This window comes from Polypterus senegalus, chromosome 1 (assembly GCF_016835505.1).
Source record: "Polypterus senegalus isolate Bchr_013 chromosome 1, ASM1683550v1, whole genome shotgun sequence".
Lineage (NCBI taxonomy): Eukaryota > Metazoa > Chordata > Cladistia > Polypteriformes > Polypteridae > Polypterus > Polypterus senegalus.
This window is the reverse complement of record NC_053154.1, coordinates 6,213,264-6,240,874: the sequence shown is the minus strand read 5'-3', so window position 1 is coordinate 6,240,874 and position 27,611 is coordinate 6,213,264. Positions and strand designations below refer to the sequence as shown.

The 27,611-nt window shown below is 43.7% G+C and overlaps 1 protein-coding gene across 2 annotated transcripts in view; it reads left to right on the top strand.

Annotated features, from left to right (window-relative positions):
- Positions 1-27,611, top strand: part of ehf (ets homologous factor) — a 166,317-nt gene that overhangs the window by 118,882 nt on the left and 19,824 nt on the right. Inside the window, exons 3-4 of one of the 2 annotated variants that reach the window (XM_039744065.1) lie at positions 15,132-15,374; positions 22,224-22,277. In XM_039744065.1, coding sequence (XP_039599999.1) covers positions 15,146-15,374; positions 22,224-22,277 — 283 coding nt within the window. In that variant the 5' untranslated portion in view covers positions 15,132-15,145. The remainder of the gene's footprint in view (positions 1-15,131; positions 15,375-22,223; positions 22,278-27,611) is intronic. The other variant, XM_039744072.1, reaches the window with a different exon arrangement.

Genomic DNA, 27,611 nt, shown 5'->3' with positions numbered 1-27,611 from the left:
TCCTGTGGAGGTAATAAAGCGATGTTCATGACGGTGAGTTTAAGTGTGTCTTCATGTGGAAAATATGCAGTATGTCACATCTACTACATAATCAAACGTTAATGTCCGTGTGTATGTGTGTGTGTGTGTGTGTGTGTCCGTTTCCTCCGAGCACTCTGATTCATCACTCTGAGCATTCTGGTCTGACTGGTCAGTTTTGTTTTGGTTGCTCAGCCAAGACACGACGTACCAGGAACGAGAAGTTGAGACACGTGAGGATCCCAAGAAAAGGCGTTGGAGGAATGCTGAGAGTCGTCTTTCAGACATCCTCAAGAGTAAGAGTGATGTTTTTGTGCTGCGTAATGGAGACTTATATATCATTTGTGATAGTCAAAAAGCAAACAGGAGGTGAGGAACGCCACCTGAAAACACACAGAGCTTGAGAGTTCACGGGAACGCAACAGGGAGGGGAAACAACGGCCAACATAGGCTGAGACTCTCAGGGATATCGAAGAAAGGCGTGGGACAAATAATGAGCATACACGTCAGGAAAGAGATATCAAATAGCCAATATTTTAGCATGTATTGTATTACATAGTGTAATATAACGACAACACGTTAAAAGAGTTGGGGAATAACCCCGAATAATGTCCAACGGACAGATGCAAAATTATATGCAAATGGATCAAAATAAATATTTGACAACAAGGGCATGATTGTAGGTGCTTTTATAGCAAACAAAAATGGTGACAGGAAATGGTATAACTGGATGTGATGTCAGATACAGGAAGTCGGAAATGACGTTGAACTTGCGGGACTGGACGTGACGTCATCAACTGGGAGATGGAAGCGCATGTGGAGGGCGGCCATTTTGAAGTGTTGTAATGGAGGTACGTGTAAACGTCGGTGTTACGACGTAGAGAGAGACGTTAGTACCCTTAAGCAACGCTTCCTCTCGCGATACTTTACTCATCTCAGGGCTGCCTCCTAAGCACACGTGTGTGACAATAGCTAGTCTTTAATAAACGTCCTGCACTCCTCTATTGTGATTGAGTCAAGTCAAGTCAGGTTGGGAAGCATGCACTGGTACAGAGCATTGCCTCACCCACTACACGACGTAACAACTCGGAATCCCGGTTGGCAAACCCCTCCCAGGCAGACCAGTCCCACCCTCCAGAAATGACCCTCTATCTGCCGCATCCAGGTGTTACGTGGGCGACCCCTTCACCTGGTCCAGCCACTCAGGTCCCCAACAATGAAGATCTTACGAGCTGATCACCCTCAGGGAAACACGCCACATGACTGTAGTGCCGTAACTGACGCTCCCTCACCACGCAGGTCATGTGCCTCATTTGGGACTCGATGAGCAACACAAAGTCAAACCAAGGATTTTCTACAGAGACACAGTACCAAAACAGTCCAGTCTTTGTCTCAGGTCACTTGATAGCGTCCATGTCTCACAACCATATAGCAAGACAGGGAGCATCAGGACTCTAAAGACTTGGACCTTCGTCCTTTTGCAGATATCGGGAGTGCCACACACCCCTTTCCAGAGACCTCATGACCCCCCCATGCTCTCCCAATCCATCTACTGACTTCATAGGAAGAGTCACCAGAGACATGAATGTCACTGCTGAGTTAAGTAAACCTCTCGATGAGGTCGACACTCTCTCCGCAGACAGACACACTGCTGATGGCCGTGCCCAGGAGGTCATTAAAGGTCAGGACCCTCACAAGCCCAGACACTCAGACTCCTCACTCAGTCTCTCGAGTGCCCCGATCAGAACCTCCATTGACTTTGCGAAGATCACGGCATCGTCAACAAAGTCAAGATCTGTGAATCTCTCTTCACCAACAGATGCCCCACAGCCACTGGACCCCACGTCCCTGCCCAATACCCAGTCTATACAAGCATTGAACAAAGTAGGAGCAGAACACACCACTGAATCCACTGGGAAACATCTAGAGGGTTCCGGCTCCACTTTGCACAGCGCTAAGAGTACCAGTGAACAGGCCGGCCATGATATCCAGCAACCTCGCAGGGATCCCGCAAACCCTCAGGATGTCCCACAGGGACATTGATATAAAATAACAGTCAGTCAGTCAGTCAGTCAGTCAGTCATTACCCAACCCGCTACATCCTAACACAGGGCCATAGGGGTCTGCTGGAGCCAATCCCAGCCAACACAGGGCGCAAGGCAGGAAACAAACCTCGGGCAGGGCGCCAGCCCACCACGGTATAAAATAACAATGCTAATGAATTAATACTTCTTCTTCTTCTTTTTGCTGCTCCCGTTAGGGGTCACCACAGCGGATCATCTTGTTTCAAATCTTTCTGTCCTTGTCATCTTGTTCTGTCACACCCATCACCTGCATGTCCTCTCTCACCACATCCATAAACCTTCTCTTAGGCCTTCCTCTTCTCCTCTTACATGGCAGCTCTATCCTTAGCACCCTTCTCTCATTATACCCCTCATCTCCCCTCAATACATGTCCAAACCAACACCATCTCGCCTCTCTGACTTTGTCTCCAAACCGCCCAACCTGAGCTGACCCTCCAATGCCCTCATTTCTATGGTCAATGATTTTGTCTCCGTTTGTGCCGATAATTGCTGGGATTGCACTGCGAACTTCTTGCTTGTGGATTTGTGGAGCTAAGATCTCATTAGCTTTCTCTCCATGTTCATAATAATGATGTCTTGATTTAAGTATGAGTTGTAAGTATCAGTTTCTTTAGTTGTTTAATGTCCTCATTCCTAATCCTGTCCATCCTCGTCACACTCAATGCAAACCTTAGCATCTTTAACTCTGCCACCTCCAGCTCTGTCTCCTGTGCCACCGTCTCCAGCCCATATGACATAGCTGGTCTCACTGCCGTCCTGTAGACCTTCCCTGTCACTCTTGTTGATACCCGCCTGTCACAAGTCACTTGTTGAATTAATACTTAATGCTATGAAGTGTGGAGAACTTATAGAAAGGTTATGGCCTTTTAAGTTTACACTGAGCACCTTCTTTATCGTTATTTACCCAGTTATTACTGAGCTATGAGTGTGCCCCCCAGGTAGGGTGGCTGATGCCAGCCTGTATTTTCGTATTGATTTTCTTATTGGATGTTATGCTGATGAGGTGGACTCTGATTTTTCTAAAATTAATTTCCAGTTTGGATAAACAAGTTTCCTTATCTCACCTCCACCGCCGACCTGGCGACACCTCCACTCCCTTACTCTTGTGACAATGTCTTTTATTTTTTGTAACTGTCTCTTATAGACACAACACAGCAAGTGTGACATCCGTGTCGTTTTACTTTTAATTACGGGTAGTTCTATGCAAAGCCGGTAACCGACTAAAGGGCCCTGTGTTTGTCATGGCACCTCATTGTTTATGCAGCTAAGTGTGCCAGATGAACTTCCTGAAATCCTGCATTTGTCATACTTATTCAAATGCCAAGTGACGATTGATTACACCCTTAGCACCTTCTTTTTATTTATCCAGTAATTACCGAACTATGACCGTGTCCCCCAGGCAGGGTGGCTGATGCCAGCCTGTTTCGTCTTCTGTAAATCATCACAGTGAAAGGCTCCACAGAGTGCCGTGTGTTTCATGACATAAAAACATCTCATAACACGTGATGGGTTCCTGTTTCTCTTGTCGTGTGAGATCTTGCATTTTGGTTGGCTAGGCCAGTAAACTTGAATTTCCTTCTTTGAGGTCGCACCCCCTTCTAAACAGACTGGGCAGTCCCATCAGTCCACTGAAGTCCTTCATTCTCCATCTGCAGTGCCCTCCGTAATATTTGGGACAAAGACGCATGTTTCGTTGATTTGCCCCTCAGCTCCACAGTTTAAAATGACAAATCAAACCATTCAGACATTGTGATGAAAGGGCACACTGCAGACTTGAATTTGAGGGGATTTGAGTTCATTTTGGTCACATGACACTTTTCTGCACAGTCCCCCCCATTTCAGGGCACCATGATATTTGTGATAATGGGCGTCTCAGGTGTTTGTGATTCCTCAGGTGGGTTTCATGGCTTCATAAGATACCTCAGCTTGCTTCTGGGGTCTGTAGCTGCAACATGAGGACCAGAGCTGTGGCAATGAAAGTCAAAGAAGCCATCATGAGGCTGAAAAATGAGAAGAGAACCATCAGAGACATCAGTGACACCTAAGGATGACTGGAATATCATGAAGAAGAAAGAACACACTGGTGGGCTGAACAATCACAAAGGGACTGGTATGCCAAGGAAGACCACCACTGCTGAGAACAGAAGAATCCTCACTTTGGTCAAGAAAAAGAGGAAAACACCTGTCTGACAGACCAGAAACAGACTTCAGGGGGCCGATGTGGACGTGTCAGCAGAAGACTTCATGAACAGACACACAGAGGAGGACACACTGCAAGATGGAGACCGCAACAACTGGATGACTGGATGAAGGACTTCAAAGAGCCTGCAGAATCCTGGGAAAAGGCCTTGTGGACAGGTGAGACACCTCATCAGAGTGATGGTGTGAACAAAGTGTGGAGATGACAAGGAAGTGCCCGAGATCCAAACCAGACCACCTCATCTGTTAAACATGGCAGCACTGGGGGTGTTATGTCTTGGGCATGTATGGCTGGCACAGGTCCTGGCACACTTCTCTTTACTGGTGATGGAATAGCTGACAAGCACAATGAATCCCGAGGTGTGTAGAAACATCTGATCTGCTCAAGTTCCAGTAAACGTCTCCAGACTCAGTGGACGACACTTCATCCTACAACAAGATAAGGAGCCAAACACACTGCTGAGGACACACAGGAGTTTATCAAAGGTACAAAATGGAAAATTCTGGAATGGCCAAGCCAGTCACCCAATTGAAATCCAACTGAGCAGGCCTTCCATACGCTGAAGAGAAAACGTAAGGGGACAAGCCCCCCAAAACAAGCAGGAGCTGAAGATGGCTGCATGAGAGGCTTGACAGAGCATCACCAGAGAAGACCCTCAGGCCCTGCTGATTCCTGTGACGTCAGTCACTGCATGTGAGGGACATGCAAGAAAGAATTAAATATGACAATGGCTTTAACAGACCTGCCATTGCTATGGTGCCAAACATTATGGTGTCCTGAAGTGGGGGACCATGCAGAGAAAGCTTTGAGAGACCGAAGTGTCTGCAAATCCCCTTAAATGAAAGTCTGAAATGTGCACTTTAATCCCGATGTCTGAATTGTTATCTTAAATTGTGCAGCAGAGGTAGAAATCAAGGAAGCGCGAGTTTGTGTCCCAAAAATGTATCCACCCATCCATTTTCTAAGTTGCAGTGTCTATCCTGGCAGCACAGGGCACATGGTACCCACACACAAAGGGCCAATTTGGAGTCACCACTTCACTGACGTCATGCTTACTTTACAATGAAGCCCCCATTCTCCTGCGTATTGGACATCTGCATTTACTTATTTGCCCGACTCCTTTATTCAAGGCCACTACAGCATCAGTGACACAACTGGTTCCATTTCCTTTTGGTTTTCCAATTGGACCACAGGCACGTCATGTGACTCGCAGGTGTCATTAGTGAGATTTGAACCCTCAGCCTCAGGGTTTGAAGTCCAAGGCCTTAACCGCTACACCACACTGCCCGCCATGGCCCGTGCCATCTTTATTTGTGTACAGAGGATTCAGAAAGACTTCAGCCCCCTTCACTTTCTGCTCACTTTATTGTGCTGTAAATTTCTGTTTTAAATGGATAAATCTGCCATTTTTGCCCATCGATCTGCACTCGATCACCACTAATGACAAAGTGAAGAGATGCTTTCAGACTAACTGGCATGTCTCATTCCTAGAAGTATTCAGGGGCTTTGCTGTGACCATCAACAGTTTCATTTATTAGTCCCGACCTTTACGTACAAAGCTGCAGACTAACATTACGAGTCTGTGTTTGTGTGTACGCCAGTTATATGAACCTGACCCCAGGACACCTGCTCTCGCACTCCTGACTCCTCACCCTGAGCTCTGCTAACGCCGACTGCTCCTCCAGTTCGACTCCTCTGTCAGCCATTCCTTTTAAACCTTACAGTCACTCACCCATCTGACAATGGCACCGATGCACGAGGGCACACTTACTAGCCCTAGTTAAACAGGTTCAGCTGCCTTTCTTCATTTAACCAGACACATGGAGTATCACAGTCACTTTCAATTCCAAAGGCTCATTCCACACATTCACATTCCACTTTGAATCCTTCCAACTGTGCCACTTGTCTATGGATGGGCAGAAATCTAAATAAGCAATGTGGACCACATTGTTAACATTTGCAGTGCAACATCTTTTGGAATGTTTTTGCAATACATGTAGTAATAAAATGCATTGCTTTTTCCATTCCAACACATGGTGCATCAGAAATAGTTGTAGTAATTAAATGCATTACTAAAAATGTTTCTGATGCGCCATATGTTGGAGTGACAAACAATGCATATGTCTTTCTCATAAGCCTTTTTAAAATTAAATTAATTAGAGCAGTGTTAAAGTTTATGATGCAGCATCTGTTGGAATAATACATGCAATGCATGTGTCTCTGTTATATGCCATTTAGTATGGGATTCATCAAAGCAGAGTTACTGTTTATGATCCGCCATCTGTTGGAATGACAAATGCAATACACTTGTCTCTGTTATATGGCATTCGGTATGGAATTTGTTCAAAACAGAGTTACTGTTTATGATCCGCCATCTGTTGGAATGACAAATGCAATACACTTGTCTCTGTTATATGCCATTTAGTATGGGATTCATCAAAGCAGAGTTACTGTTTATGATCCGCCATCTGTTGGAATGACAAATGCAATACATGTGTCTCTGTTATATGGCATTCGGTATGGAATTTGTTCAAAGCAGAGTTACTGTTTGTGATCCGCCATCTGTTGGAATGACAAATGCAATGCATGTGTCTCTGTTATATGGCATTCGTTATGGGGAAAAAGGGAACAAGTTTAGCAGCAGTGTCCCCTCTCACCCTGGTGGTTTACCATTTACCTCAAATGAGCCTTCAAGGGGATCCTCAGACGCGCAGGTGTGACAACAGAAATCAGTCATCCTCAATACAATATAATAGTGCAATAGAAATATTACAAGTACAGAGTAGAATTCAACAGTAGATTGTATCACATAATATGATTCGGATTTGTTCCGAAATGTTATTATTACTGTATTTCAATAATACAGGGGGATTCTAATGTGCGGGGCCCCGAGTTATGATGTGTTACTCACGTAATAATGAAGCGATACAATACAATGGTACAATAGAAATATTACAAGTACAGAGCATAAGTTAACAGTAGATGATATCCCATAATAGGATTTGGATTTGTTTAGAGTCCTGGAGACCTCGGCCATCACGCTGCCTCCCCCTATTGGCCATTCCAAAGCTGAGAGAGTCAGCACTGGGCCAGTCAATCCAATGAAAGGACCCCTCTATTCGACGATTCCTGCGATCCTCCATCAGAGATGACTTTACCTTAGGCAGGCAAAATAACTTGGCAGGTGGGCAGAGGCACCAAGTACCACATTTGAGTACCGAGAACAGAAACAGAATGGGTGAGGGTGAGTAACAAATTCTAACTCTCATATTACTTATGTTTTAGAGCTAATGACTAACAACAGAGATGCAGTCTGTACAGTTAATCAGCAGCTCTAGTCAGGGTGTGCTAAACTGAAGTTGTGAGTCTTCAGCCGGGATTTGAAAGCTGAGATTGAAGGGGCATCTCTTATAGCAGCAGGCAGACCAGTCCACAGTTTAGGGGCCCAGTAACTAACCTGTAATGACCAATGACAAATGCAATGCATGTGTCTCTGTGATATGCCATTTAGAATGGGATTCATCAAAGCAGCGTTACTGTTTGTGATCCGCCATCTGTTGGAATGACAAATGCAATGCATGTGTCTCTGTTATATGGCATTCGGTATGGAATTCGCCAAAGCAGTGTTAATGTTTGTGATGCGCCATCTGTTGGAATGTTAAATGCCCTGCAGACATCTGTGTTATATGCTATTGGGTATAGGATTTGTAAAAACAATGTTAATGGCAATGATGCATCATGATGTTGTTGGAATGGCAAAACATAACAACCAGATGGACAAAGAGACATATATTGTTTTATTATGGTGGATGATGCTAGGCTATGGTGTTAAAACTAGACTGATAAACGGATGGATATCTGGAATTTACGCATTTAAAGCAATTCTGTTCAAGGGCACCCACACTTAACGTGGCACATATTTCTCATTTGTTGAGGCTCCTAAAACTTCTGAGATGCAGACCTTGGATGGCCACGCAGGCTTGTTTCCTTGAAAGAGTTTTTACCAAGCTGAGATAAAGACTGCCATTTTCTTTCAGTCGTAGCCTAGAATGTCATGAGAGCCTTGCACCTCGCCGAGCACAAAAGTTTAATTATCTGTCTCAACGTGAACTGAAAAGAGCAAGAGAGGAGAGTTAAGCACAATTGAGTCCTCACTGAAAATTCCATCTTGTTTTTTTTTGTCTGAAGCTTTTCACCTTTGCTTTGCGTGGCCTTGCTGTGCTCCCCCCAAATGAATGACCGTCAATGGCGCCCTGCCTCTGCCCGGCCTTGCCCTACATTAGTGAGCACATGCTGGGCTTCGGACTGGAGACACAATGAGCCTCAGGGCCTCGTCCTGCCATTGTCTTCTTTCATTGACTCACCGCTGCGGCTCCATCCACACCAATGTGTTTTAAATGTTGAAAGCCTAGACATTTGTCAGCGTTTTCTGCTTTGCATCCACACCACCCCTGGGTAATTAACCCCTGAAAATGGAGAGTTTTGAAAGTGTTTGCCTGTGGGCTCATTTATGAAGCTTTGCATACGCACAAAAAGAGGCTTGGAACGTGCATATTGAACTTCTCACGCAAACACTGGCAACGTTTTGAAAAAGCTGGGAAATGACGACACCCTTGATCAATGATAATAATAATTCATTTTATTTATATAGCGCCTTTTCCATGCTTAAGGATCAAGCAGGGAGATGCAGCCAAACCAGCTAAGTGACGACTCACAATGTAATAATTCATATCACCCAGCTGTCATTATAATGTGTGATGACGTGACAGACAATGATGAATATGCCATATTGACCGTGTTTTAGTTCCCTTGTAAGAGGGGCACTGCTATGTATTGGACTCTTGTGGAAACCAGGGGGCGCTCCAACTGCCCCAACCACGACACAGACAGGCAGAGACACGAGTTTGCCACACAACACACATTTACTCACATGGGAAACGCTTCTCCCTCGCTCTCCCCGGTCCCTTCTTCCTCTCTCCTGGTCGTCCGCCTACACTCCTCCTCTTCCTCCCAAATGGATCAAGCAGACCCTGGGAGTGTTCCAGGTGGCTCATTAATCGGATCTGGCATCACTCCCTATAGGGCTCTGCAGCTCCCCCTGGCAGCCCCCACAGAACCCAACAGGGCTGTGCCACACTCCAACTCCCAGCATTCCCTGCAGGAATCCATGGTGCCACAGCCACCTAGGAAGGCTGCTCTCTAGTGCCCTGCCGATGCTCTCTGTATCTCCCCAGGGTCCTTTCATCAGATAGATAATGGCCAGGGCCGCCAATCACAACCTGAAGAACTTTTCTGTTTCTCGTCAGTTTATATCGGCTCTCTGTTGTCACTTCTCAAGTGAAATTTGGCAACAGATCGGGAATATTTCAGCCAAGGTTCACCCTCTCATGCCTTTGGTGCTGGGAGGCATTAACTGACTGGAAAAGCACTTCTTCCAGTTCTCGCGTGGTGTGGGTGCACACACATAAAACATAAAAAGTCAATTTGTCGCCATGCCCGGTTCTCTTAACGTCATCAGAGCAATTGACTGCTCTCATATTGCAATGAAGGGAACCTGGTGAGAATGAGGCTGCTTGTGTCAACTGTAAGTATCTTCATTCCATTAATGCACAAGTCATCTGTGATGCCAAGACTGACAAACGTCACAGTTCAGTGTCCTGCGTCAACCCGTGATTCATTTATTTTCAGGCAAAGTGGCTTTGACAGACATGACAGTGCTGTAAGTGGCAATTGGCTTGTTGGTAATGTAACTGGCTGAATGCTCAGAGTTTCATACGTCCTGTACTGGGCATTGTAACAGCAGTCATGTCATCACATATGTCAGGTGAAAGTGGCTGCCCACTCATACGCTGGCACCTTACACCTTTCCCGGACCCCAAGAATGCAGAATAAAACCGCTATAATGCTACACGTGATCTTACGCTGCCATTTCTGGAGGCCAACCAGACATTCATGAATGAAGGAGGCGGGGTCTCAGTGTGTCAGGTGCTCAGCTGCTCTACCGGCCAATGAAGTTCTGCAGCATCCTGATTGCATTTGTATGAGGCTGATTTGCATGCTCCATATATGGATGTTTCAAGGTGGTGGTCAAGGCGCTTTCCTGTACGCACATTTACAAGGTGACTGTGATTTATAAATGGCAAACTGACACGTTGACTAAACATGATTATATATTTTTTGGCATACACATATTCCTTTTTTTCTGAAGTGCACATATTTTTATGCATAAATCTGCAAAAAGTGTTATGAATGACTTCAGGCTACAGATTTTCACATTTCTGAAAATGAAGGTTCAGGGTTTTAGTGTGAATGTGGAGGAAACAACTGTATTTTTAAACTCTGATCCTACCACACTCTAGATAGATAGATAGACAGATAGATAGATAGATAGATAGATAGATAGATAGATAGATAGATAGATAGATAGATAGATAGCTAGATAGATACGTGAAAGGCACTATATCATACATAGATAGATAGATAGATAGATAGATAGATAGATAGATAGATATTTTTTTATTTTTAAAATGACCTTTATTATGAACAATAACAAAAAATACAGTCATAAGACAAACAATCCCAATATTCAGGATATTAACAAAAAAGTCTGTATCACACAACCACCACTGCTCCCCCTTTACACTCCTCCTACTCCGCTCATAAATATAATCAAAAAGTTGACAATTCATTATAATACAAAGACCACCACTACTCCCCCTTTACACTCCTCCTAATCCACACATTAATAAAAAAATCAGATGGTAATTCATTATAACACAAAAACCACCATTACTCCCCCTTTACACTCCTCCCACTCTGCATATTAATAGATTATTTTAATATTAAAAATTAAACTTTACTTCGTGCAACAACAACAAAAAAAAAAAAAATTGAACACAGCAGTAGTATGCAGTTAATAAATATGTTGCATTACTCCACTACTATTGCCCCGTGCACACTTCTTACTCCACACATAAAGTACAGAATTTACATATTAAATAAGTATTTCATAATTTGTTCATTAAACCACTACTCCCTTATACATGCCTCCTGATCCACACATAAATATAAATAATTGTCCATAATAAACACACAATTCATAATCAGTTTACTCCACCATCACTCCCCCTGTACTCGTCTCCTACTCCGTACATCGCTCTCCATTATACACACAGCATTGTATCCCCAGGAGTCTCCTATTCTGAGCTTTCAATCATCCAGTATTTAAATATTTTGAAGGACATTTAAAGAAGTCACCACCCAGTCACCAGCTTGCCCTTCTCAACAGAACACAAAGCCCCCCCAAGCCCCCATAAATCACAGAAGGTCTGCATGTCTCCAATGAGTTGATGGTAAGTGAACTCCAGCTTCAACCGGCACTTCACCAGCACTTTAAACATCAGGAGCACATCGGTGGTCTTTGAATTTTTTTCTCTGTTCCTCCTGGTTTTGAGGATTGACAGTTTTGCTTGGCCCAGTAGATAATTTCCCAGCACACACTTGTTTCTCTGTCTCTGAGTATACTTAATACCAAAATAAATCCAACAGTTGACAATGACAGTCCTATTCTATCCAAAAGTATCTTGAGAAATATAAAAAATGGTTCGAGCCGTTTGCAGTTAACAAAAAGATGAAAAACAGTCTCTCGCTGTTGACAAAACGGACAACAATCTGATGTTCCTGGTGAAATAACCGATAAAAAGGAGTTGGTGGCGAGAGCCCCATGAAGAATCCTCCATTGCAGGTCGCCAATTCTTTTTTGCAGTGGTTGTTTATAAAAAGTTCTCCACGCTGGAGTTTCATTCACTCCAACATGCAGTTCTTGTCTCCAGCGTGTGTCTGGCAAGTCTCTAAGAAATTTATAAAAAGTCACCTTAACACACACCTGGTAGAGCTCATTTTTTCCCATCGTGTCAAACTGCTTGTCTATTAAGTTGCCAACTTTCAGAATGGAGCCTGGCCGGTCAGTGCAGTCTGTGACGTTGGGTTTGACTTGGATGACGAGTTCTGTGATATCTGAGTTGAAGATCGGATTGTCCGGAGAGACGTTCTGGCACAGTGACCCTGCGCCTAAGTTCACCAAGGCCTCCTTAAACTGGCACAGAAAGTGGTGTACAAGACGTTCAGACCTCACGCCCAGGACCGATGTGAGGTGTGCTGCGGTGTGCGGTGTATCTATAGATAGATAGATAGATGTGAAAGGCACTATATAATAGATAGATAGATAGATAGATAGATAGATAGATAGATAGATAGATAGATAGATAGATAGATAGATAGATAGATAGATAGATAGATGTGAAAGGCACTATATCATAGATAGATAGATAGATACGTGAAAGGCACAAAATAATAGATAGATAGATAGATAGATAGATAGATAGATAGATAGATAGATACGTGAAAGGCACAAAATAATAAATAGATAGATAGATAGATAGATATGTGAAAGGCACTATATAATAAATAGATAGATAGATAGATAGATAGATAGATAGATAGATAGATAGATAGATAGATAGATAGATAGATAGATAGATAGATAGATACGTGAAAGGCACTATATCATAGATAGATAGATAGATAGATAGATAGATAGATAGATCTTTATTTGTCCCCAGGGTAAATTTGGGGGTAAATATGACTTTTAACAGAAGTTCCTTAAATAAATAAACCCAAACACACTTTGGTCTGAACATTCACTGGAAGGATTATAAATCAAGAAAATTCAAAAGAAAGAAACGTTCTGACTTGGCAGTCCAACTCTGAGTGAGGCGCTATGCTGGCGTGTTGCTGTTGGTATAAAGGACCCCCGTCTTGTTGGTATAAAGGACCCCCATCTTGTTTCTTGACCCACTTCTGCTGAATGATTTGTTGGCTAAAAGTCCTCAGTTTTGGTGTGTCACAGAGAGGATGTGTAGCATTGTTCATAATGGCACTCAGCTTTGTCTTCATTCTCTCCTTTGCTATGACCACCAGGTTGTCCAGAGTGTTTCCCCTAACTGAGCCTGTCCTTTTCATTAGCCTGTTGGTCCGGTGGTCCTCTCTTGAAGTGATGTTACCAGCCCAGCACACCACAAAGGCCATCACAGAGTCATAGAAGGTGTGAAGGACGTCTCTTCAAACATTAAATGAACACAGTCTCCTAAGATAAAAGAGCCTGCAGAGTGTGAAGATGCTTTCAATAACAGCTTGACAGAGCCGGACCTGCACTCATTGGGAAAGGTTCAACTTTTTAAGATGACGGAGAAAAAAAAAAACATCTGCTAAGACCAGTTCTGATTTCATGCCAGTTCGGACTGTGAGTGATGGTTGTGCCAATAACTTTAAATAATTTCAATCCTCTTGACATTGACGTCATTAATAACTAGGGTTGTAGAAGGAAAAGAGCATCTCCTAAAATCCACAATCATTCCCACTGTTCCCAGGGAATCTAAGATTATTGAGAGGGCACCAGCCGGTTCACTTCCCCCCAATATGGCACCTCACCACTTTCTGTGATCAGGCCAATCAGGGCGGTGCCCTCAACAGTCTTCAGTAGTTCAACTGTAGGTGCAGTCTTTGGTGTGCAGAGAGGAAAGGACAGGGAACAGAACACAACCCTGAGGGGACCCTCTGCTCAAGGACCATAACTGAAATTGATGCATCTTCGGTGCCTGACATCTGTTACTTAGAAATTCGGAGATCCAGAGACATGTGGCGTAGACCATAGTCATACTGAGAAGTTTGCCGTGGAGAAGCTTTGGTAAGATTATATTAAATGAAGTTCTTGAGCCTCAGAGAATGAATTAGTCCAGTGGATCGAGACGGTGACTTTAGAAGGAGTTCATTAAGAGCACGGGGACACAGCTGGAAACTTGTGATGGGTAAATTTCACCCAAACATTTGTAAGCTTCCTTCACACAGAAAACCACAGAATAAGTGACCAAGCAGTGTGTTGGACAGCAGGACTTTAGGGACTTTCAAAACTCAACTTGATGTTAATCCGTAAGAATTACGTGGGTAGGACTGGTGAGCTTTGTTGGGCTGCATGGCCTGTTCTCGTCCAGACTGTTCTAATTTACTCAGATTGCGTGGTATAAGACAGCGGTTCTCAAACTGTGGGGCGGTGGGGGGTGCGAAGTAATAAAAGGGGGGGTGTGAAGATGTGAAAAAAACAAAACAAGAATTGAAAATATGAAAAATACATCTATTGAAATCAAAACAAATGAACTTAAACTACATTCTGATAGTAGAAAAAGAAATATAGAGTTAGATAAATGTCGATAAAAGTTAAGTAGGTATGATAAAATGTGCATCTATGATATATCCTTAATTAAAAATTAAGAAATTGGTATTAGTGGGCTCCTTTCAAAAAAACCTTAGGGGGGCGCGATTAAAACTGTTATGGAAACTCGGGTCGCAAATACGTAAAGGTTAAGAAAAGCTGGTATAAGAGGTCCCATGTTGGCCATTTTGCGGGCACTTGAACGAGTCACTAACCCTAACCCTAACCTGCTGCCCGTGCTCCATTGAAACAGCTTCTCTAGTTCACCCTGACGATGGTGGCAGGCGCTTTGTAAAAATGCATCTGGGTGACCTGCTTTAATTTTTGACACATTCTGTTTATGGGGAAATTTTTTCTATGGGGATTTTAATCAGTTCTCCGCATTTCACGTCATCTCGTGAATGATTACGGTTCTAAATATTCCATTTTTTTAAAACTATTTTCCCACACTCTCTTAAGACACCCTACACTGCTTCCTCTCCCATTGTTTTAGCTGAAAATGCGTTCTTTCTAATAATAACATTATCTAAAATGCACTCGTGTCTTTTCATCTCAATGCTAGGATTCCTAAGAAAGATGTGGCAAGAGACACACCCTCAGTTTTGGACCAAATTCCAGGTGTGGGAATGGTTGCAGCACACCTTCGACATCCACCAGATGGACGCCATGTACATCCCGTTCCAGAACTTCGACATTGACGGCGGGCAGCTGTGCATGATGACTTTCCAAGACTTCAATCGCATGGCTGGCCACGCAGGGCCGTTGCTTTACCACAGTTTGATGGAGCTGATGTGGAGTGGAACAGGTAACTGGTCTTGATAATGTAAATGAGAGGGGGGCGGGAGGCGCCACTGAGTCCCAAAATCCCAGACCACCCCACACTAAACAGTCCCAAATACAAAATAAATGGTTTTATTTTCACAAATACCTCAAACATGGGTCAATCCACAATCCTCCTTCTCCTCCTCCAGGTGAGCTTTGCCTTCTGCCTCCCGACTCTGACTCTCACTGGAGGAGACTGGACGGATATCAGAAATGGGAGGACTTCCGGTACTGGGACATAGCCTGACGGAAGCACGTCCAGCTCAGATAGAAGTCTCCTGAAGCAGGGAGTCCTTCTCGCTGCAGTGCCCTCTGGCAGCACCCAAGGATCCCAACAGGGTTTTCCCCTCAAGACTATGACTCCCAAAAATCCCCACTGGTGTTCCTACTGGGTCCACACCAGCAGAGCACTGCCATCTATCATACTGGGGGAGGAACTGCCCTAGATGCACCAACTCCCCATCATTATCCATTAAGTTATCCCTTTATAGGGATGTTGCTTCAGTTCCATTCCGGCCGGGTTACGCCTCCTTCCATACTGTCCTTCCATTGCAGCATCGCGACTGGGAAAAGGTCCAGCACAGCACTCACAATACAAATGCACTTCCACATTCCGACGCAGAGCCCAGGACTTCATCCAGTTAACTAACCATCAATCAATCTAGCAGGACTCCCTTGTTCACCAAGTTTGTTTGCCAGGTAGTTATTATCCCCTTAAACCAGGGGTGGGCAATGTCGGTCCTGGAGGGCCACGGAGGCTACAGGTTTTCATTCCAACCCACTTGCTTAATTAGAGACCAGTCCTTGCCAGTCTCAGGCCTTATTTAATTTTATGATTTATCGGTTCTTATATCGTAGATATTTTTTCCTTTCCAAGGATATCATCCAAATGATTTGAAGCCTAAAAAGGAACATTTTCTGTCTGTCACATTCTTCTTTTAAGTGTTTTATTAAATCAAACAGTGCGTGATGAACACACACAGAGGTAAATGGAAACAAGTTAGATGGAGAACTGCTGGCTGCTTTGTTGTTTACATCTTATAGATAGATAGATAGATAGATAGATAGATAGATAGATAGATAGATAGATAGATAGATAGATAGATAGATAGATAGATAGATAGATAGATAGATAGATAGATAGATAGATAGATAGATAGATAGATAGATAGATAGATAGATAGATAGATGTGAAAGGCACTATATAATATAGATAGATAGATAGATAGATAGATAGATGTGAAAGGCACTATATAAGATAGATAGATAGATAGATAGATAGATAGATAGATAGATAGATAGATGTGAAAGGCACTATATAATATAGATAGATAGATAGATAGATAGATAGATAGATAGATAGATAGATAGATAGATAGATAGATAGATAGATGTGAAAGGCACTATATAATATAGATAGATAGATAGATAGATAGATAGATAGATAGATAGATAGATAGATAGATAGATAGATAGATAGATAGATAGATACTTTATTAATCCCAAGGGGAGATTCACATACTCCAGCAGCAGCATACTGATAAAGAACAATATTAAATTAAAAAGTGATAAAAATGCAGGTATAATATATAATAAAGAGCCATTAAAAGTGAATGCGGCTGTTTAAGATTGAAAGAAGCAATTAAGGGCGGAGAACCTTAACAAGAGAGGCCACTAAAATGAAACATCAAAATGTCATTTCATCAATAACAGCTTCATCAGCAATAGTTGACTTCTCATTAAGAAACTCGGTTGGAACAAAAACCTGAAGCCACTGCGGCCCTCCAGGACCAACGCTGCCCACCCCTGCCTTAAACGGTCCCAGCCGATGACAAAGAAAAGGGAGCTGTAGTCCTGAAAGCTGTCTGAAGATGTTTTCACACCTATTGCATTTAGAGCAGTTGTTTTGAACTTTTCTTCCTGGTTTGCTTAGGTAGATGTGAACACACAAATCTCACTCTGGTGTAGACCAAAACAACCTACCAACACCCTTTAGGAACGGTGGACTCACAGCAGTACCAAGCAAACCCTGGAGAGGGCGAATGTGATTCGTCATGGGACTGGTCTGATTATTGTGCATTATGGGTAACATTTGTGTGTGGTGTGGTAGTCACGCTATGCTAGTTTTGCCGCTAATCAATATAAAAACATTTGTTTCGAACATAGTTTTGTTAAACTTGACTTACATGTACAGTATGGCAGTGGTTCTCAAACTGTGGGGTGGGTGACCCTAGGAGGTTGCGAAGTAACAAAAAGGTGGGCGCGAAGATATGAATTAAAGAAAACAAAAATCAAAAATATAAAAAATACATTTATTGAAATCAAAACAAATGAACTTAAACTACATTCTGATACTAAAAAAATAAATACAGAGTTAGATAAATGTCGATAAAAGTTAAGTAGGTATAATAAAATATGTATCTATGATATATCATTAATTAAAAATGAACAAATTGGTATTAGTGGGCTCCTTTCAAAAAAACGTTAGGGGGGCCGCGATTAAAACTGTTATGAAAACTCGGGTTGCAAATATGCAAAGGTTGAGAAACGCTGATGTATGAATGTTATCTGATATTATTAAAATGTTATTAAAAAAATAGATACAAATATAACAGAGTTCACATAAAACAACTCGTCCAGGTACCTGTCTATCAGAGCAGGCCTAGCACCCGATTCAGGCTCTGAAGCGCGCTGTCTCTTTCGTGATCAGATAGCAGTTGTCGACATTGAAAACGATGTAAATTCACTTGTGAGCAGGTCGATGTAACCACACAAAGAGGTGGTGTGACAGCTCAAACCCCCTAATCTTACGGCACAACACTGATAGTGGGGTGTCCCCTCAATGTAATTGCTCTTCAGGGCACAATGCAGACAATCAACGAATGTTAACTGTGATAAAACGTACAACCCAGTGTCAAAAGAAAGCTGGGTCTCTGCAAAAAATGTACATAAAAACAGAACGCAATGATTTTCAAATCATGTCAACCCCATTTTAAATTGCAAGTAGTACAAAGCCACCAAGTTTGGTTTGAGAATTTCCTCTTTCTGTCGTATTAGTTTTGACCTCAGCCTGTTTTCTTTTTGCCCGCTTGCTGCTTCACTTCCTGTCCTTTTTTCCATCTTTCAAGTCATTTGGGATGAGCGTCTCCTGCAATGGCCACACTTGCCTCACTCTGATCTGCCAACAACAGCAGTCACTCCAGCATTTCTTCACATTCACCTTGTAATTGACAACATGGGTTAACTGGCATCCAGGCCAGGATGGATGGTTCCTTACCAGAATGCCTGCCCACCCGTATCCCGACCAGGTTGATTGATGGTACATTTCTTGGTCGGGAGGCCGTTGTAATGGATCGACAAGAAGAAGACTGATTCCCAGGGTCATGTGCTTCCCCAATACACTGGGTGGTGACATCCCTCTGACATGCTTCCCATTTGGACACCTGCAGGGCTGCATGGGAGTTGTAGTTTTGATAGGCAGCCATGTTGGGGTCGTTGGGTGTCTCTAGAGGGAGCTGCTGGAGGCAGGATCTCTTGTCACGGAGAGGTTCTGTCTGACCCAGAAGTGCTTCATTGGATGTAATGTGATAGCACCACAAGTACACAGGGTCCAGTATAAAGGAAGGTGTTCCGCTTCAACCAGGAATTCAGGGTCGGGACGAAGGAGTGGAGAAGGGAAGAATCATATTGTTGGAGTTATGGAGTGTGTGTAAGGCATTTGTGAAAATGAATTCATTTATTTTGCTGCTGCATCTGTGTCTGTGCTGCTCTGTCTGGGGTTTGGGGTGCTGCGGTGCCTCCTAGTGGTCATAACCTAACCAGACTGATGGATCATGACCTGAAGGCTTGAGAGCTCAGTATCCAGGGGACACCTAACAACATTCATCAGTGTGGGTATTTTGGGTCCCACAAACCTGTGCGGAAAGAGATTTGTCCTGATACTGTATGCTCTTCCATTTCGAGGCTGAGGATGAAAACTTTTTGTCATGGATGGCCACTAGAGATGAAAACTGGATCCATGACTTTCAACTGTACACCCAGGTTGATTTTAGATGTCGCGATTCTACATGGTGAAACCTGTTCAGTCAATCTCCAAAAAAGTCACCATAGCATTTATGGAGAGTTCAGCCTCAGAAAAATGTCACTGAAATTTTCCCTCACCCTGACCATGAACAACCACACACAGGCTGGACAGAAGGCAAACCTAAAATTTAGGTGGGATGCTCTGAGATGAGAAGTGGATGGGGAAGATCTTGCTCCTTCAGATCTCCCCCTAGTATTTGGAGACCACAAAGATACCATCTGTAGGACAATCTTTGGGAGCAAACACAAAGTTATTGAAGAAGTGGCTGCAAGTGCAAGACTGGTAGGGGGGCTACGTAATGCCATGTCTCCCTGCTGACTATGCAGGAAAATTCAAATGCGAGCGTCAGTAGGCGTAGCACCCCCTGAACCAAGTTACCCAAACTATTCCATAACATTTCAGTCATTATTTACTTCTCTGATGCTGATCTTTCTGCTCATAAAATTGATCATTATGATAGCAACAGCCGAGGAGAATTAATTGCTGAATTACTAGAGTGTCTCATTCTCTTGCACGATTTGGCTCAAAAACTAATCATCACATCGGCATCTCATAACAGGCCTAAGTTTCGAGTTTGGGAGTTTTCCATGCAGCCATTTTAGCTTTAGACAGTCCTCAAGAAACAGTGACACTCACAGGCAGGCAGACATCCATCAACGGGATATCGATGTTTTTTTGTATCAGGGGACCCTAAAACGTCAACACACATCGAAACGCGAAGATCAAAATTTTTGACGAATCTAAAGCTTTCGCTCCTCCCCCATACACGACAGGTTATGATAGAGGAGGCTGCAAAGCGAAAATATTTGACCACAAATTAAAAAGAACAGACGCGGCACAGGAGTTAGGAGTCAGGCCATCTTTGACTACAATGACGTCAGGAAGGTCGTTAGACAAACTAAAATCAAAATAATTTGGACGTGAGCGTCAGTAGGCTTTGTGCTGACCTGAACTCTTCTCTAACATTTCAGTAATTATTTACCACTCTGATGTGAATCTTTCTGATCATAAAATAGTCATTACGATAGCAATTGATGCGAAGAATTCATAATTAATTACAGAATTACGGTATTTGAGGGCTCCTCGAGAGAGTCTGTTTCTCTTGCACGATTTGGCTCAGAAACTAATCAGCTCACGGTCATCTCATAACAGGCTTAAGTTTCGAGTTTGGGATTTTTCCTTCCAGACGGTCTGGCTCTAGAACATCCTCAAGAAACTGTGACACACACACACACACACTCATCATCGAGATATTGACGTTTTCTGTATCAGGGGACCCTAAAACATCGAGATCCGAAGATCGAAATTTTTGACGAATCTATAGCTTTTTGCTCCATAGGTTATGATAGGGGAGGCTGCAAAGCGAAAATATTTGACCACAAATTAAAAAGAACAGACGTGGCACAGGAGTTAGGAGTCAGGCCATCTTTGACTACAATGACGTCAAGAAGGTTGTTAGACAAATTAAAATCAAAATAATTTGGACGTGAGCGTCAGTAGGCTTTGTGCTGACCTGAACTCTTCTCTAACATTTCAGTCAGTATTTACTGCTCTGACGCTGATCTTTCTGATCATAAAATAGTCATTACGATAGCAATCGATAAGAAGAATTCATAATTACAGAATTATGGTATTTGAAGGGCGGCATGGTGGCACAGTTAGGAGACCTGGGGTTCATTTCCCGGGTCCTCCCTGTGTGGAGTTTGCATGTTCTCCCTGTATCTTCGTGGGTTTCCTCCCACAGTCCAAAGACATTCAGGTTTGTTGCATTGACGATTCTGTATTGTTCCTAGTGTGTGGGTGTGTGTGCCCTGCGGTGGGCTGGCGCCCTGCCTGGGGTTTGTTTCCTGCCTTGAGCCCTGTGCTGACTGGGATTGGCTCCAGCAGACCCCCATGACCCTGTGTTAGGATATAGTGGGTTGGATACTAGATGGAAGGTATTTGATGGTCTCTCTCGAGCGCCTCATTCTCTTACACGATTTGGCTCAGAAACTAATCAGCACATCGTCAATCCCAAAGCTTAAGTTTCAAGTTTGGGATTTTTCCGTCCAGCTGTTTTAGTTCAAGGCCATGACACACACTCACACATAGGCAGACACACACCCATCATCGAGATATCAATATTTTCGGTATCAGGGGATCCATCGAAATCTGGAGATCGAAATTTTTGACGAATCGAAAGCTTTCGCTCCTCCCCCATAGATGATAGGTTTATGGTGGTGGAGGGCACAGAGCAAAAAAGAGGAGTGCAGTAAATACGAGTGAGTTGTAAAGTAAATTAGGAGCAAATAAAAACTGCTTTGTGTTATCATCTTCTGCTAGTTTGGGGTCACTGGAGCACAGAGGCTGACCTGTTAGCATTAAACATAAGGGAGGAATCAGCCTTGCACAGGGTGCCAGTCCAATGGAGGGCACACTCACTCATGCCAGGCCGACTCAATCCATGCCACTTTGGGTGGGGGTACAGGAGGTGATTGGTGATATGTATTGAGATCATAAAAAACAGATGGCGGTGATCTGTGAAAATGGCCATCCATTCATTATGAGATGGGTTTGATGTAGATCAGGGTCAGAGGGTGAGGAGTTTAAGATGGCAGCTATGAGGGCAAGGCAGGAGGCAAAACTGGACTGGTGACAGCCTTTAGTATTAATAATACATGCAAACGAGTAATTGTAATGAGACAATCTTACAAGAAAATCAATGAGCTGTTCAAATCTAATTTTGTTCCCCTACACTTTATTTTTTAGGGCACAGTGTCAATGGACCCCTGGTATCTGGTAACAACAAGACACAAATCCAGGGTGAGTGGCAGAAACACACAAAGTTTTTCCCAGTCTTGTTTTGTTGTTTTCATGTGTCTCATGTCGCAGAAAGAGCAGCTGCTGTGCAAAGACCACCTTGCTTTGTTCCTGCTACAAAGAGGGCAGGCGCCTCTTCACCTCATGACGACAGAGCAGTGGCACTGACGTCTCACACCATGATGACCTTTGAGAGGCTGGTCCTGGACTACTGGAGTCCACTACCGGTAGACCACCTGGAGCCTATTAGATCTCATCAGACTAAGACTGGAGTGGAGGACGCAATTATCTGTCTACTCCACAAGGCTGAAAAAAGTGGCCATACTGTAAGGATGATGTGTTTTGATGTCTCCAATGCCTTCCATACCACCCAGCCATCCTTGTTACAGGGTCAACTCAGAGATATGCAGATGGATGAGCCTGTGGGGTCCTGATAATGGACTATCTGTCTGGCAGACCACCATCTGTGAGACTCAAGGACTGTGTGAGTAACGCTGGATTACCACAAGGAACAGGCCTGTCTGCTTTACTCGTCACTCTGTGCGCCTCTGACTAGAAATATAATAGCAGGTCAGGTCACTTGTAGAAAATCTCAGGTGATTCTGCACTTATGGAAGGGAATTGATAAGGGGGGACGAGACAGAGGAGTCAGGGGGACTGCGTGTTTGCATCTACCTAAGTAAAAAAAAAACACTTTCTTAAAAATAACTGCACCACACAAACCAAACATGGAAATGCCTTTACTTGCCATGGTGCAATATTAGAACACTCTAGATGAGAACACGCCATTCCTGTCCTCTTAATTCTCCTAAAATAACATCAAGTCGACTTTTGAAAGTCCCTAACGTCTTACTGTCCACCACACTACTTGGTTGCTTATTCCAAGAGTCTATCGTTCTTTGTGTAAAGAAAAACTTCCTAATGTTGGTGCGAAATTTACCCTTAACAAGTTTCCAACTGTGTCCCCGTGACAGATAGGGGGCGCTGTCGTCCCCTTGAAGCCTCAGATCAGATGCCAGACACCAGATAAAAGTCCAATAATAATATTTATTAGGACAAACTAGTGCACAAAGCACCCTCCACTCCACTATACTCATTAACCACAATCAATAATCAATAATCAATAAACAATCCTCCACTCCTAGACGCCCTGCCACCTTCCTCCCAACTCAGCTCAACCCTGGGATCTCCCACAGTCCTTTTTATTGTCCTTGACCCGGAAGTGTTTTATCTCTCTGTCCATGTGACTGGTAACACTTCCGGGTCAGATAAAAACTCCTTTTCTTCAACCCGGAAGAACGTCGTTTCTTCTGTCCATGTGACTAGGACGCACTTCCAGGTTGTAGGGAAAACAATCGTTGTTCCTCCCTGCAGCACCCTCTAGCGGCCCCCGTGGTATCCAGCAGGGCTGTGGATAAAAACTCCATTGTCCATAATTCCCTGCTGGCATTCAGGGCACCTCCATGCTGCAGGAAGGGCTCCATCTGGTGGCCCGGGGGTATTGGCCGGGATGAACGACTGGCCATATACCACAGCCCATATTCTTCATGAACTCATTTTAAAATAACCGTCTCGATCCACTGCACTAATTGAATTTATCATTTTAAACACTTCAGTCAGGTCTCCTCTTCATCTCCTTAAGGCTCAGATCTTTTCATTTTTCCTCATAACTCATTGTCTGTAGCCCTGAATCAGCCTAGTTGCTCTTCTCTGGACCTTCTCTTGTGCTGTTATGTCCTTTTTGTAGCCTGGAGACCCAAACTGCACACTCCAGTTGAGTCCTCATCAGTGTGTTATAAAGCCTGAGCAGATCGTCCTGTGACTTGTACTCCACACATCAAGGCGCTATATAACCTGACATTCTGTTAGCCTTCTTAATGGCTTCTGAACACTGGCTGGAAGTCGATAGCTTAGAGACCACTATGACTCCTAAATCCTTCTTATCAGGTGGACTTTCGATTTTCAGACCTCCCATTGTGTATTCAAACCTCACACTAAGGAGATTCAGCTCTTTCAGTCATAGATCGCACATCTCAGTCCTCAGTCAGCCTAGTCGCTCTTCTCTGGACCTTCTCTTGTGCTTTTATGTCTTTATGGAGACCCAAACTGCACCCAGGACTCCAGATGAGGCCTCACCAGTGTATTATAAAGCTTGAGCAGAACCTCCTGTGACTTGTACTCCACACATCAAGGCGCTATATAACCTGACAGTCTGTTAGCCTTCTTAATGGCTTCTGAACACTGTTGGGAGTCAATAGCTTAGAGTCCACTACGACTCCTAAATCCTTCTCACTCTCGGTGGACTCTCGATTTTCAGACTGTCCATTGTGTATTCAAACCTCACATTTTTACTTCCTATGTGTAATACTTTTCCAATTGTGTCCTCGTGTTCTCGATGAACTCATTTTAAAGTCATCGTCTCGATCCACTGCACTGATGGCCTTCATCATTTTAAACTCTTCAGTCAGGTCTCCTCTTCATCTCCTTAAGGCTCAGCTCTTTTAATCTTTCCTAACTCATCCCCTGTAGCCCTGAATCAGCAGAGTCGCTCTTCTCTGGACTTTTTCTTGTGCTGCTATGTCCTTTTTGTAGCTCATCATCCACAAATCTGCACAAGCCTGTATGCTGTCCAAGTCCATCTTTGATGATTTAATAGATTCTTGATTATCTGATAATCCACCTAGTGTGGTATCATATGCAAACTTAACCTACATGGTTGTGTGTACCCATGCACCTTGTCCCCTCATGGAACATATCATCATTAACCTGGTTGTTATTTATTGTCCAACACGCTATATCCTAACACAGGGTCATGGGGGTCTGCTGGAGCCAATCCCCGCCAACACAGGGGGCAAGGCAGGAACAAATCCCCGGGCAGGGTGCCAGCCCACCACAGAGCAATTTAGAATTGCCAATGCACCTAACCTGCATGTCTTTGGACCGTGGGAGGAAACACACACAGACACGAGGAGAACATGCAAACTCCACGCAGGGAGGACCCGGGAAGCGAACGCTGGTCTCGTTATTGTGAAGCAGCAGCGTTACCACTGCGCCACCGTGCTGCCCGTGGTTGTTATTTATATTCCTATCCAAATCATTTATATTTATATAAAAAGAGCCGTCGCCCCAGCACTGCCCCGTGCTGGTCACCACTCTGAACATCGGCCAATTCTGATGACGTTCCTCACACCATCACCTTCTGCTTCCTGTGTCTGAGCCAATTCTGCGCGCGTCTACACAGCACACCCTGAACTGCCACTTCTTTGAATTTGATGCCCACCCTCTCATGTGGCACCTTATCAAATGCTTTCTGAAAGTCCAGATAAATCATATCATCTGCTCTACTCTGGTTGTATCATTTTGTTGCTTCCTCATAGAATTCCAGCCTGTTAGTAAAACATCACCTTCATCTTCTGAACCCATGCTGGCTGTTCCTAGTAACTCCTCTACTTGCCAGGTGTTCCTCAATCTTATCCTTATTAATTCTTTCCATGAATTTTCCTGTGATGCACATTAAGCTTACTGGCCTATAGTTGCTTAGATCTGCCGTGTCACCTGTTTTATATAACAGAATAATATTTGCCATTTTGTAGTCCTTCAGAATTTCCCCAGTGTGCAGTGACTTCCTAAAAATATCTGTCAAGGGTTTCTATCTGTACTCGTAGTCTCCTTAAGAACTCAAAATTAAATATGATCTGGTCCTGCTGATTTGTTTGATTTCAGCTTATTTAATCTCTCTCTACAATTTCTAAATCCTTCAGTACCTCCTTAGTAGTCCCTGTTACTGCTGGGAGGTAAACTACTACCTCACATTGTGAAGACCTCTGAAAAACGAGAGTTTAGAGCATGTACTCCACATCCTCTCTCCCTGCTCCTCTGCACAATGCTGCATGTTTATGTGGAGTTTGCACATTCTTCCCCGTATCTGTACTGGGTTTCCTCCGTGACTTCCCCCATCTCACATCCCCCAGAAATGTGCAAGCTGAGTTGATTGACAATTCCAGATTCGTGCCAGTCTAACAGTGTGTGTGTGTGTGTGTGGCACCCTCTCCTGGGCTCTTTACTGCTTTGTCTACAGCACTGCCAGGATGAGTGGCACCTCTCATGACCTGGCTTTGGATTAAGTGGGGTTGAGAGTGTCTGACTTAATGAAGTGTTTCACATCTTTATGTGGTTGTTATACTATGTTTGTTATAATATGAAGTTTAATGCCACTGTCTCTGTACACACTGTTATGGATTCATTCATACAGGCAGACCAAGTATGGTGCACAGGGGCTCAGCATTTAGATTTCCCAGCCAAGCATAGGACTAGATAGCCAAAGACAACTGGAGGATTGTATAGTCAGCCTAAAAGACAGAATAGTATACTTCTGTCCTCTGTCAGCACAAAAATCTTCTGTTCTTGTTGGGAGAATGAGAACTACAAGTAGGCATTGTGGCATTCCTGTATTTTTGGGAGGTGGAGTGGAGTCCTTTCCTGTCCTTGTTTGGTGATCAGAGAAAGAGCCTGCACTTGGAGCAACCAGTATATAAGGATGGACCTACTGCTAATACATTTTGAAGCCTATGGATGGATGATGTCATCCGTCCGGACAAACCTTTCAGCGCAGTGACAAAAATGGCAGACTCAATAGATCAAGATCATACCTTGATATTGTCTTGCTATGGCTTCCTTTCATCTGTTATACCGCGTAAAATCGTCATTAAAGACAGCTACGTATAATTCTCTCATGTGATTCTTTTTGTACCGCCGTAATCACTATGGGAGGGATATCGCCTTTTAATATCTCAGTCTTTTCAGTTTTTTAACGTGCTGCAATATAAAAGAAACTTATTCCAACAAGGGAGCTTTTGCTTCTAAAGGAAACAGTGGTCAAAGATGAGACAATAGAGTCGAACAAAAGTTTTGTGCAGCCATCTGTATAATTTTTCCTGGCTGGGAAAGAGTTAGACTGGGAGTACATTGTGTACAGTGTGGAAACCGTACCCCCAACACAGACAGACCGACACCAGGATGTATGAAACACGCTATTTGTTTTTCCTTTACTGCACCACAATGCCTTCTCTCATCAACTCTTTCCTTTCTTCTTCTTCTTTCTTTTCTTCTTTCCCTCTTTCTTTCTCTCTCTTTCTCTTGGACCTCCTCCTCCTCCTCACAAGCTTCGTCTCCTTCCTCCCAACTCTGGCTCCCTGTCTGGAAGGAGGCGGCTCCTTTTATCAGGACCCGGATGAGTCCCAGGTGCTCCCCTTGACGTCACTTCCTGGTGTGGTGGAAGTGTCAGGAAAGCCCCTGGAAGCACTCCGGGTCGTCTTAGAACCGTTTCCGGGAGCACTT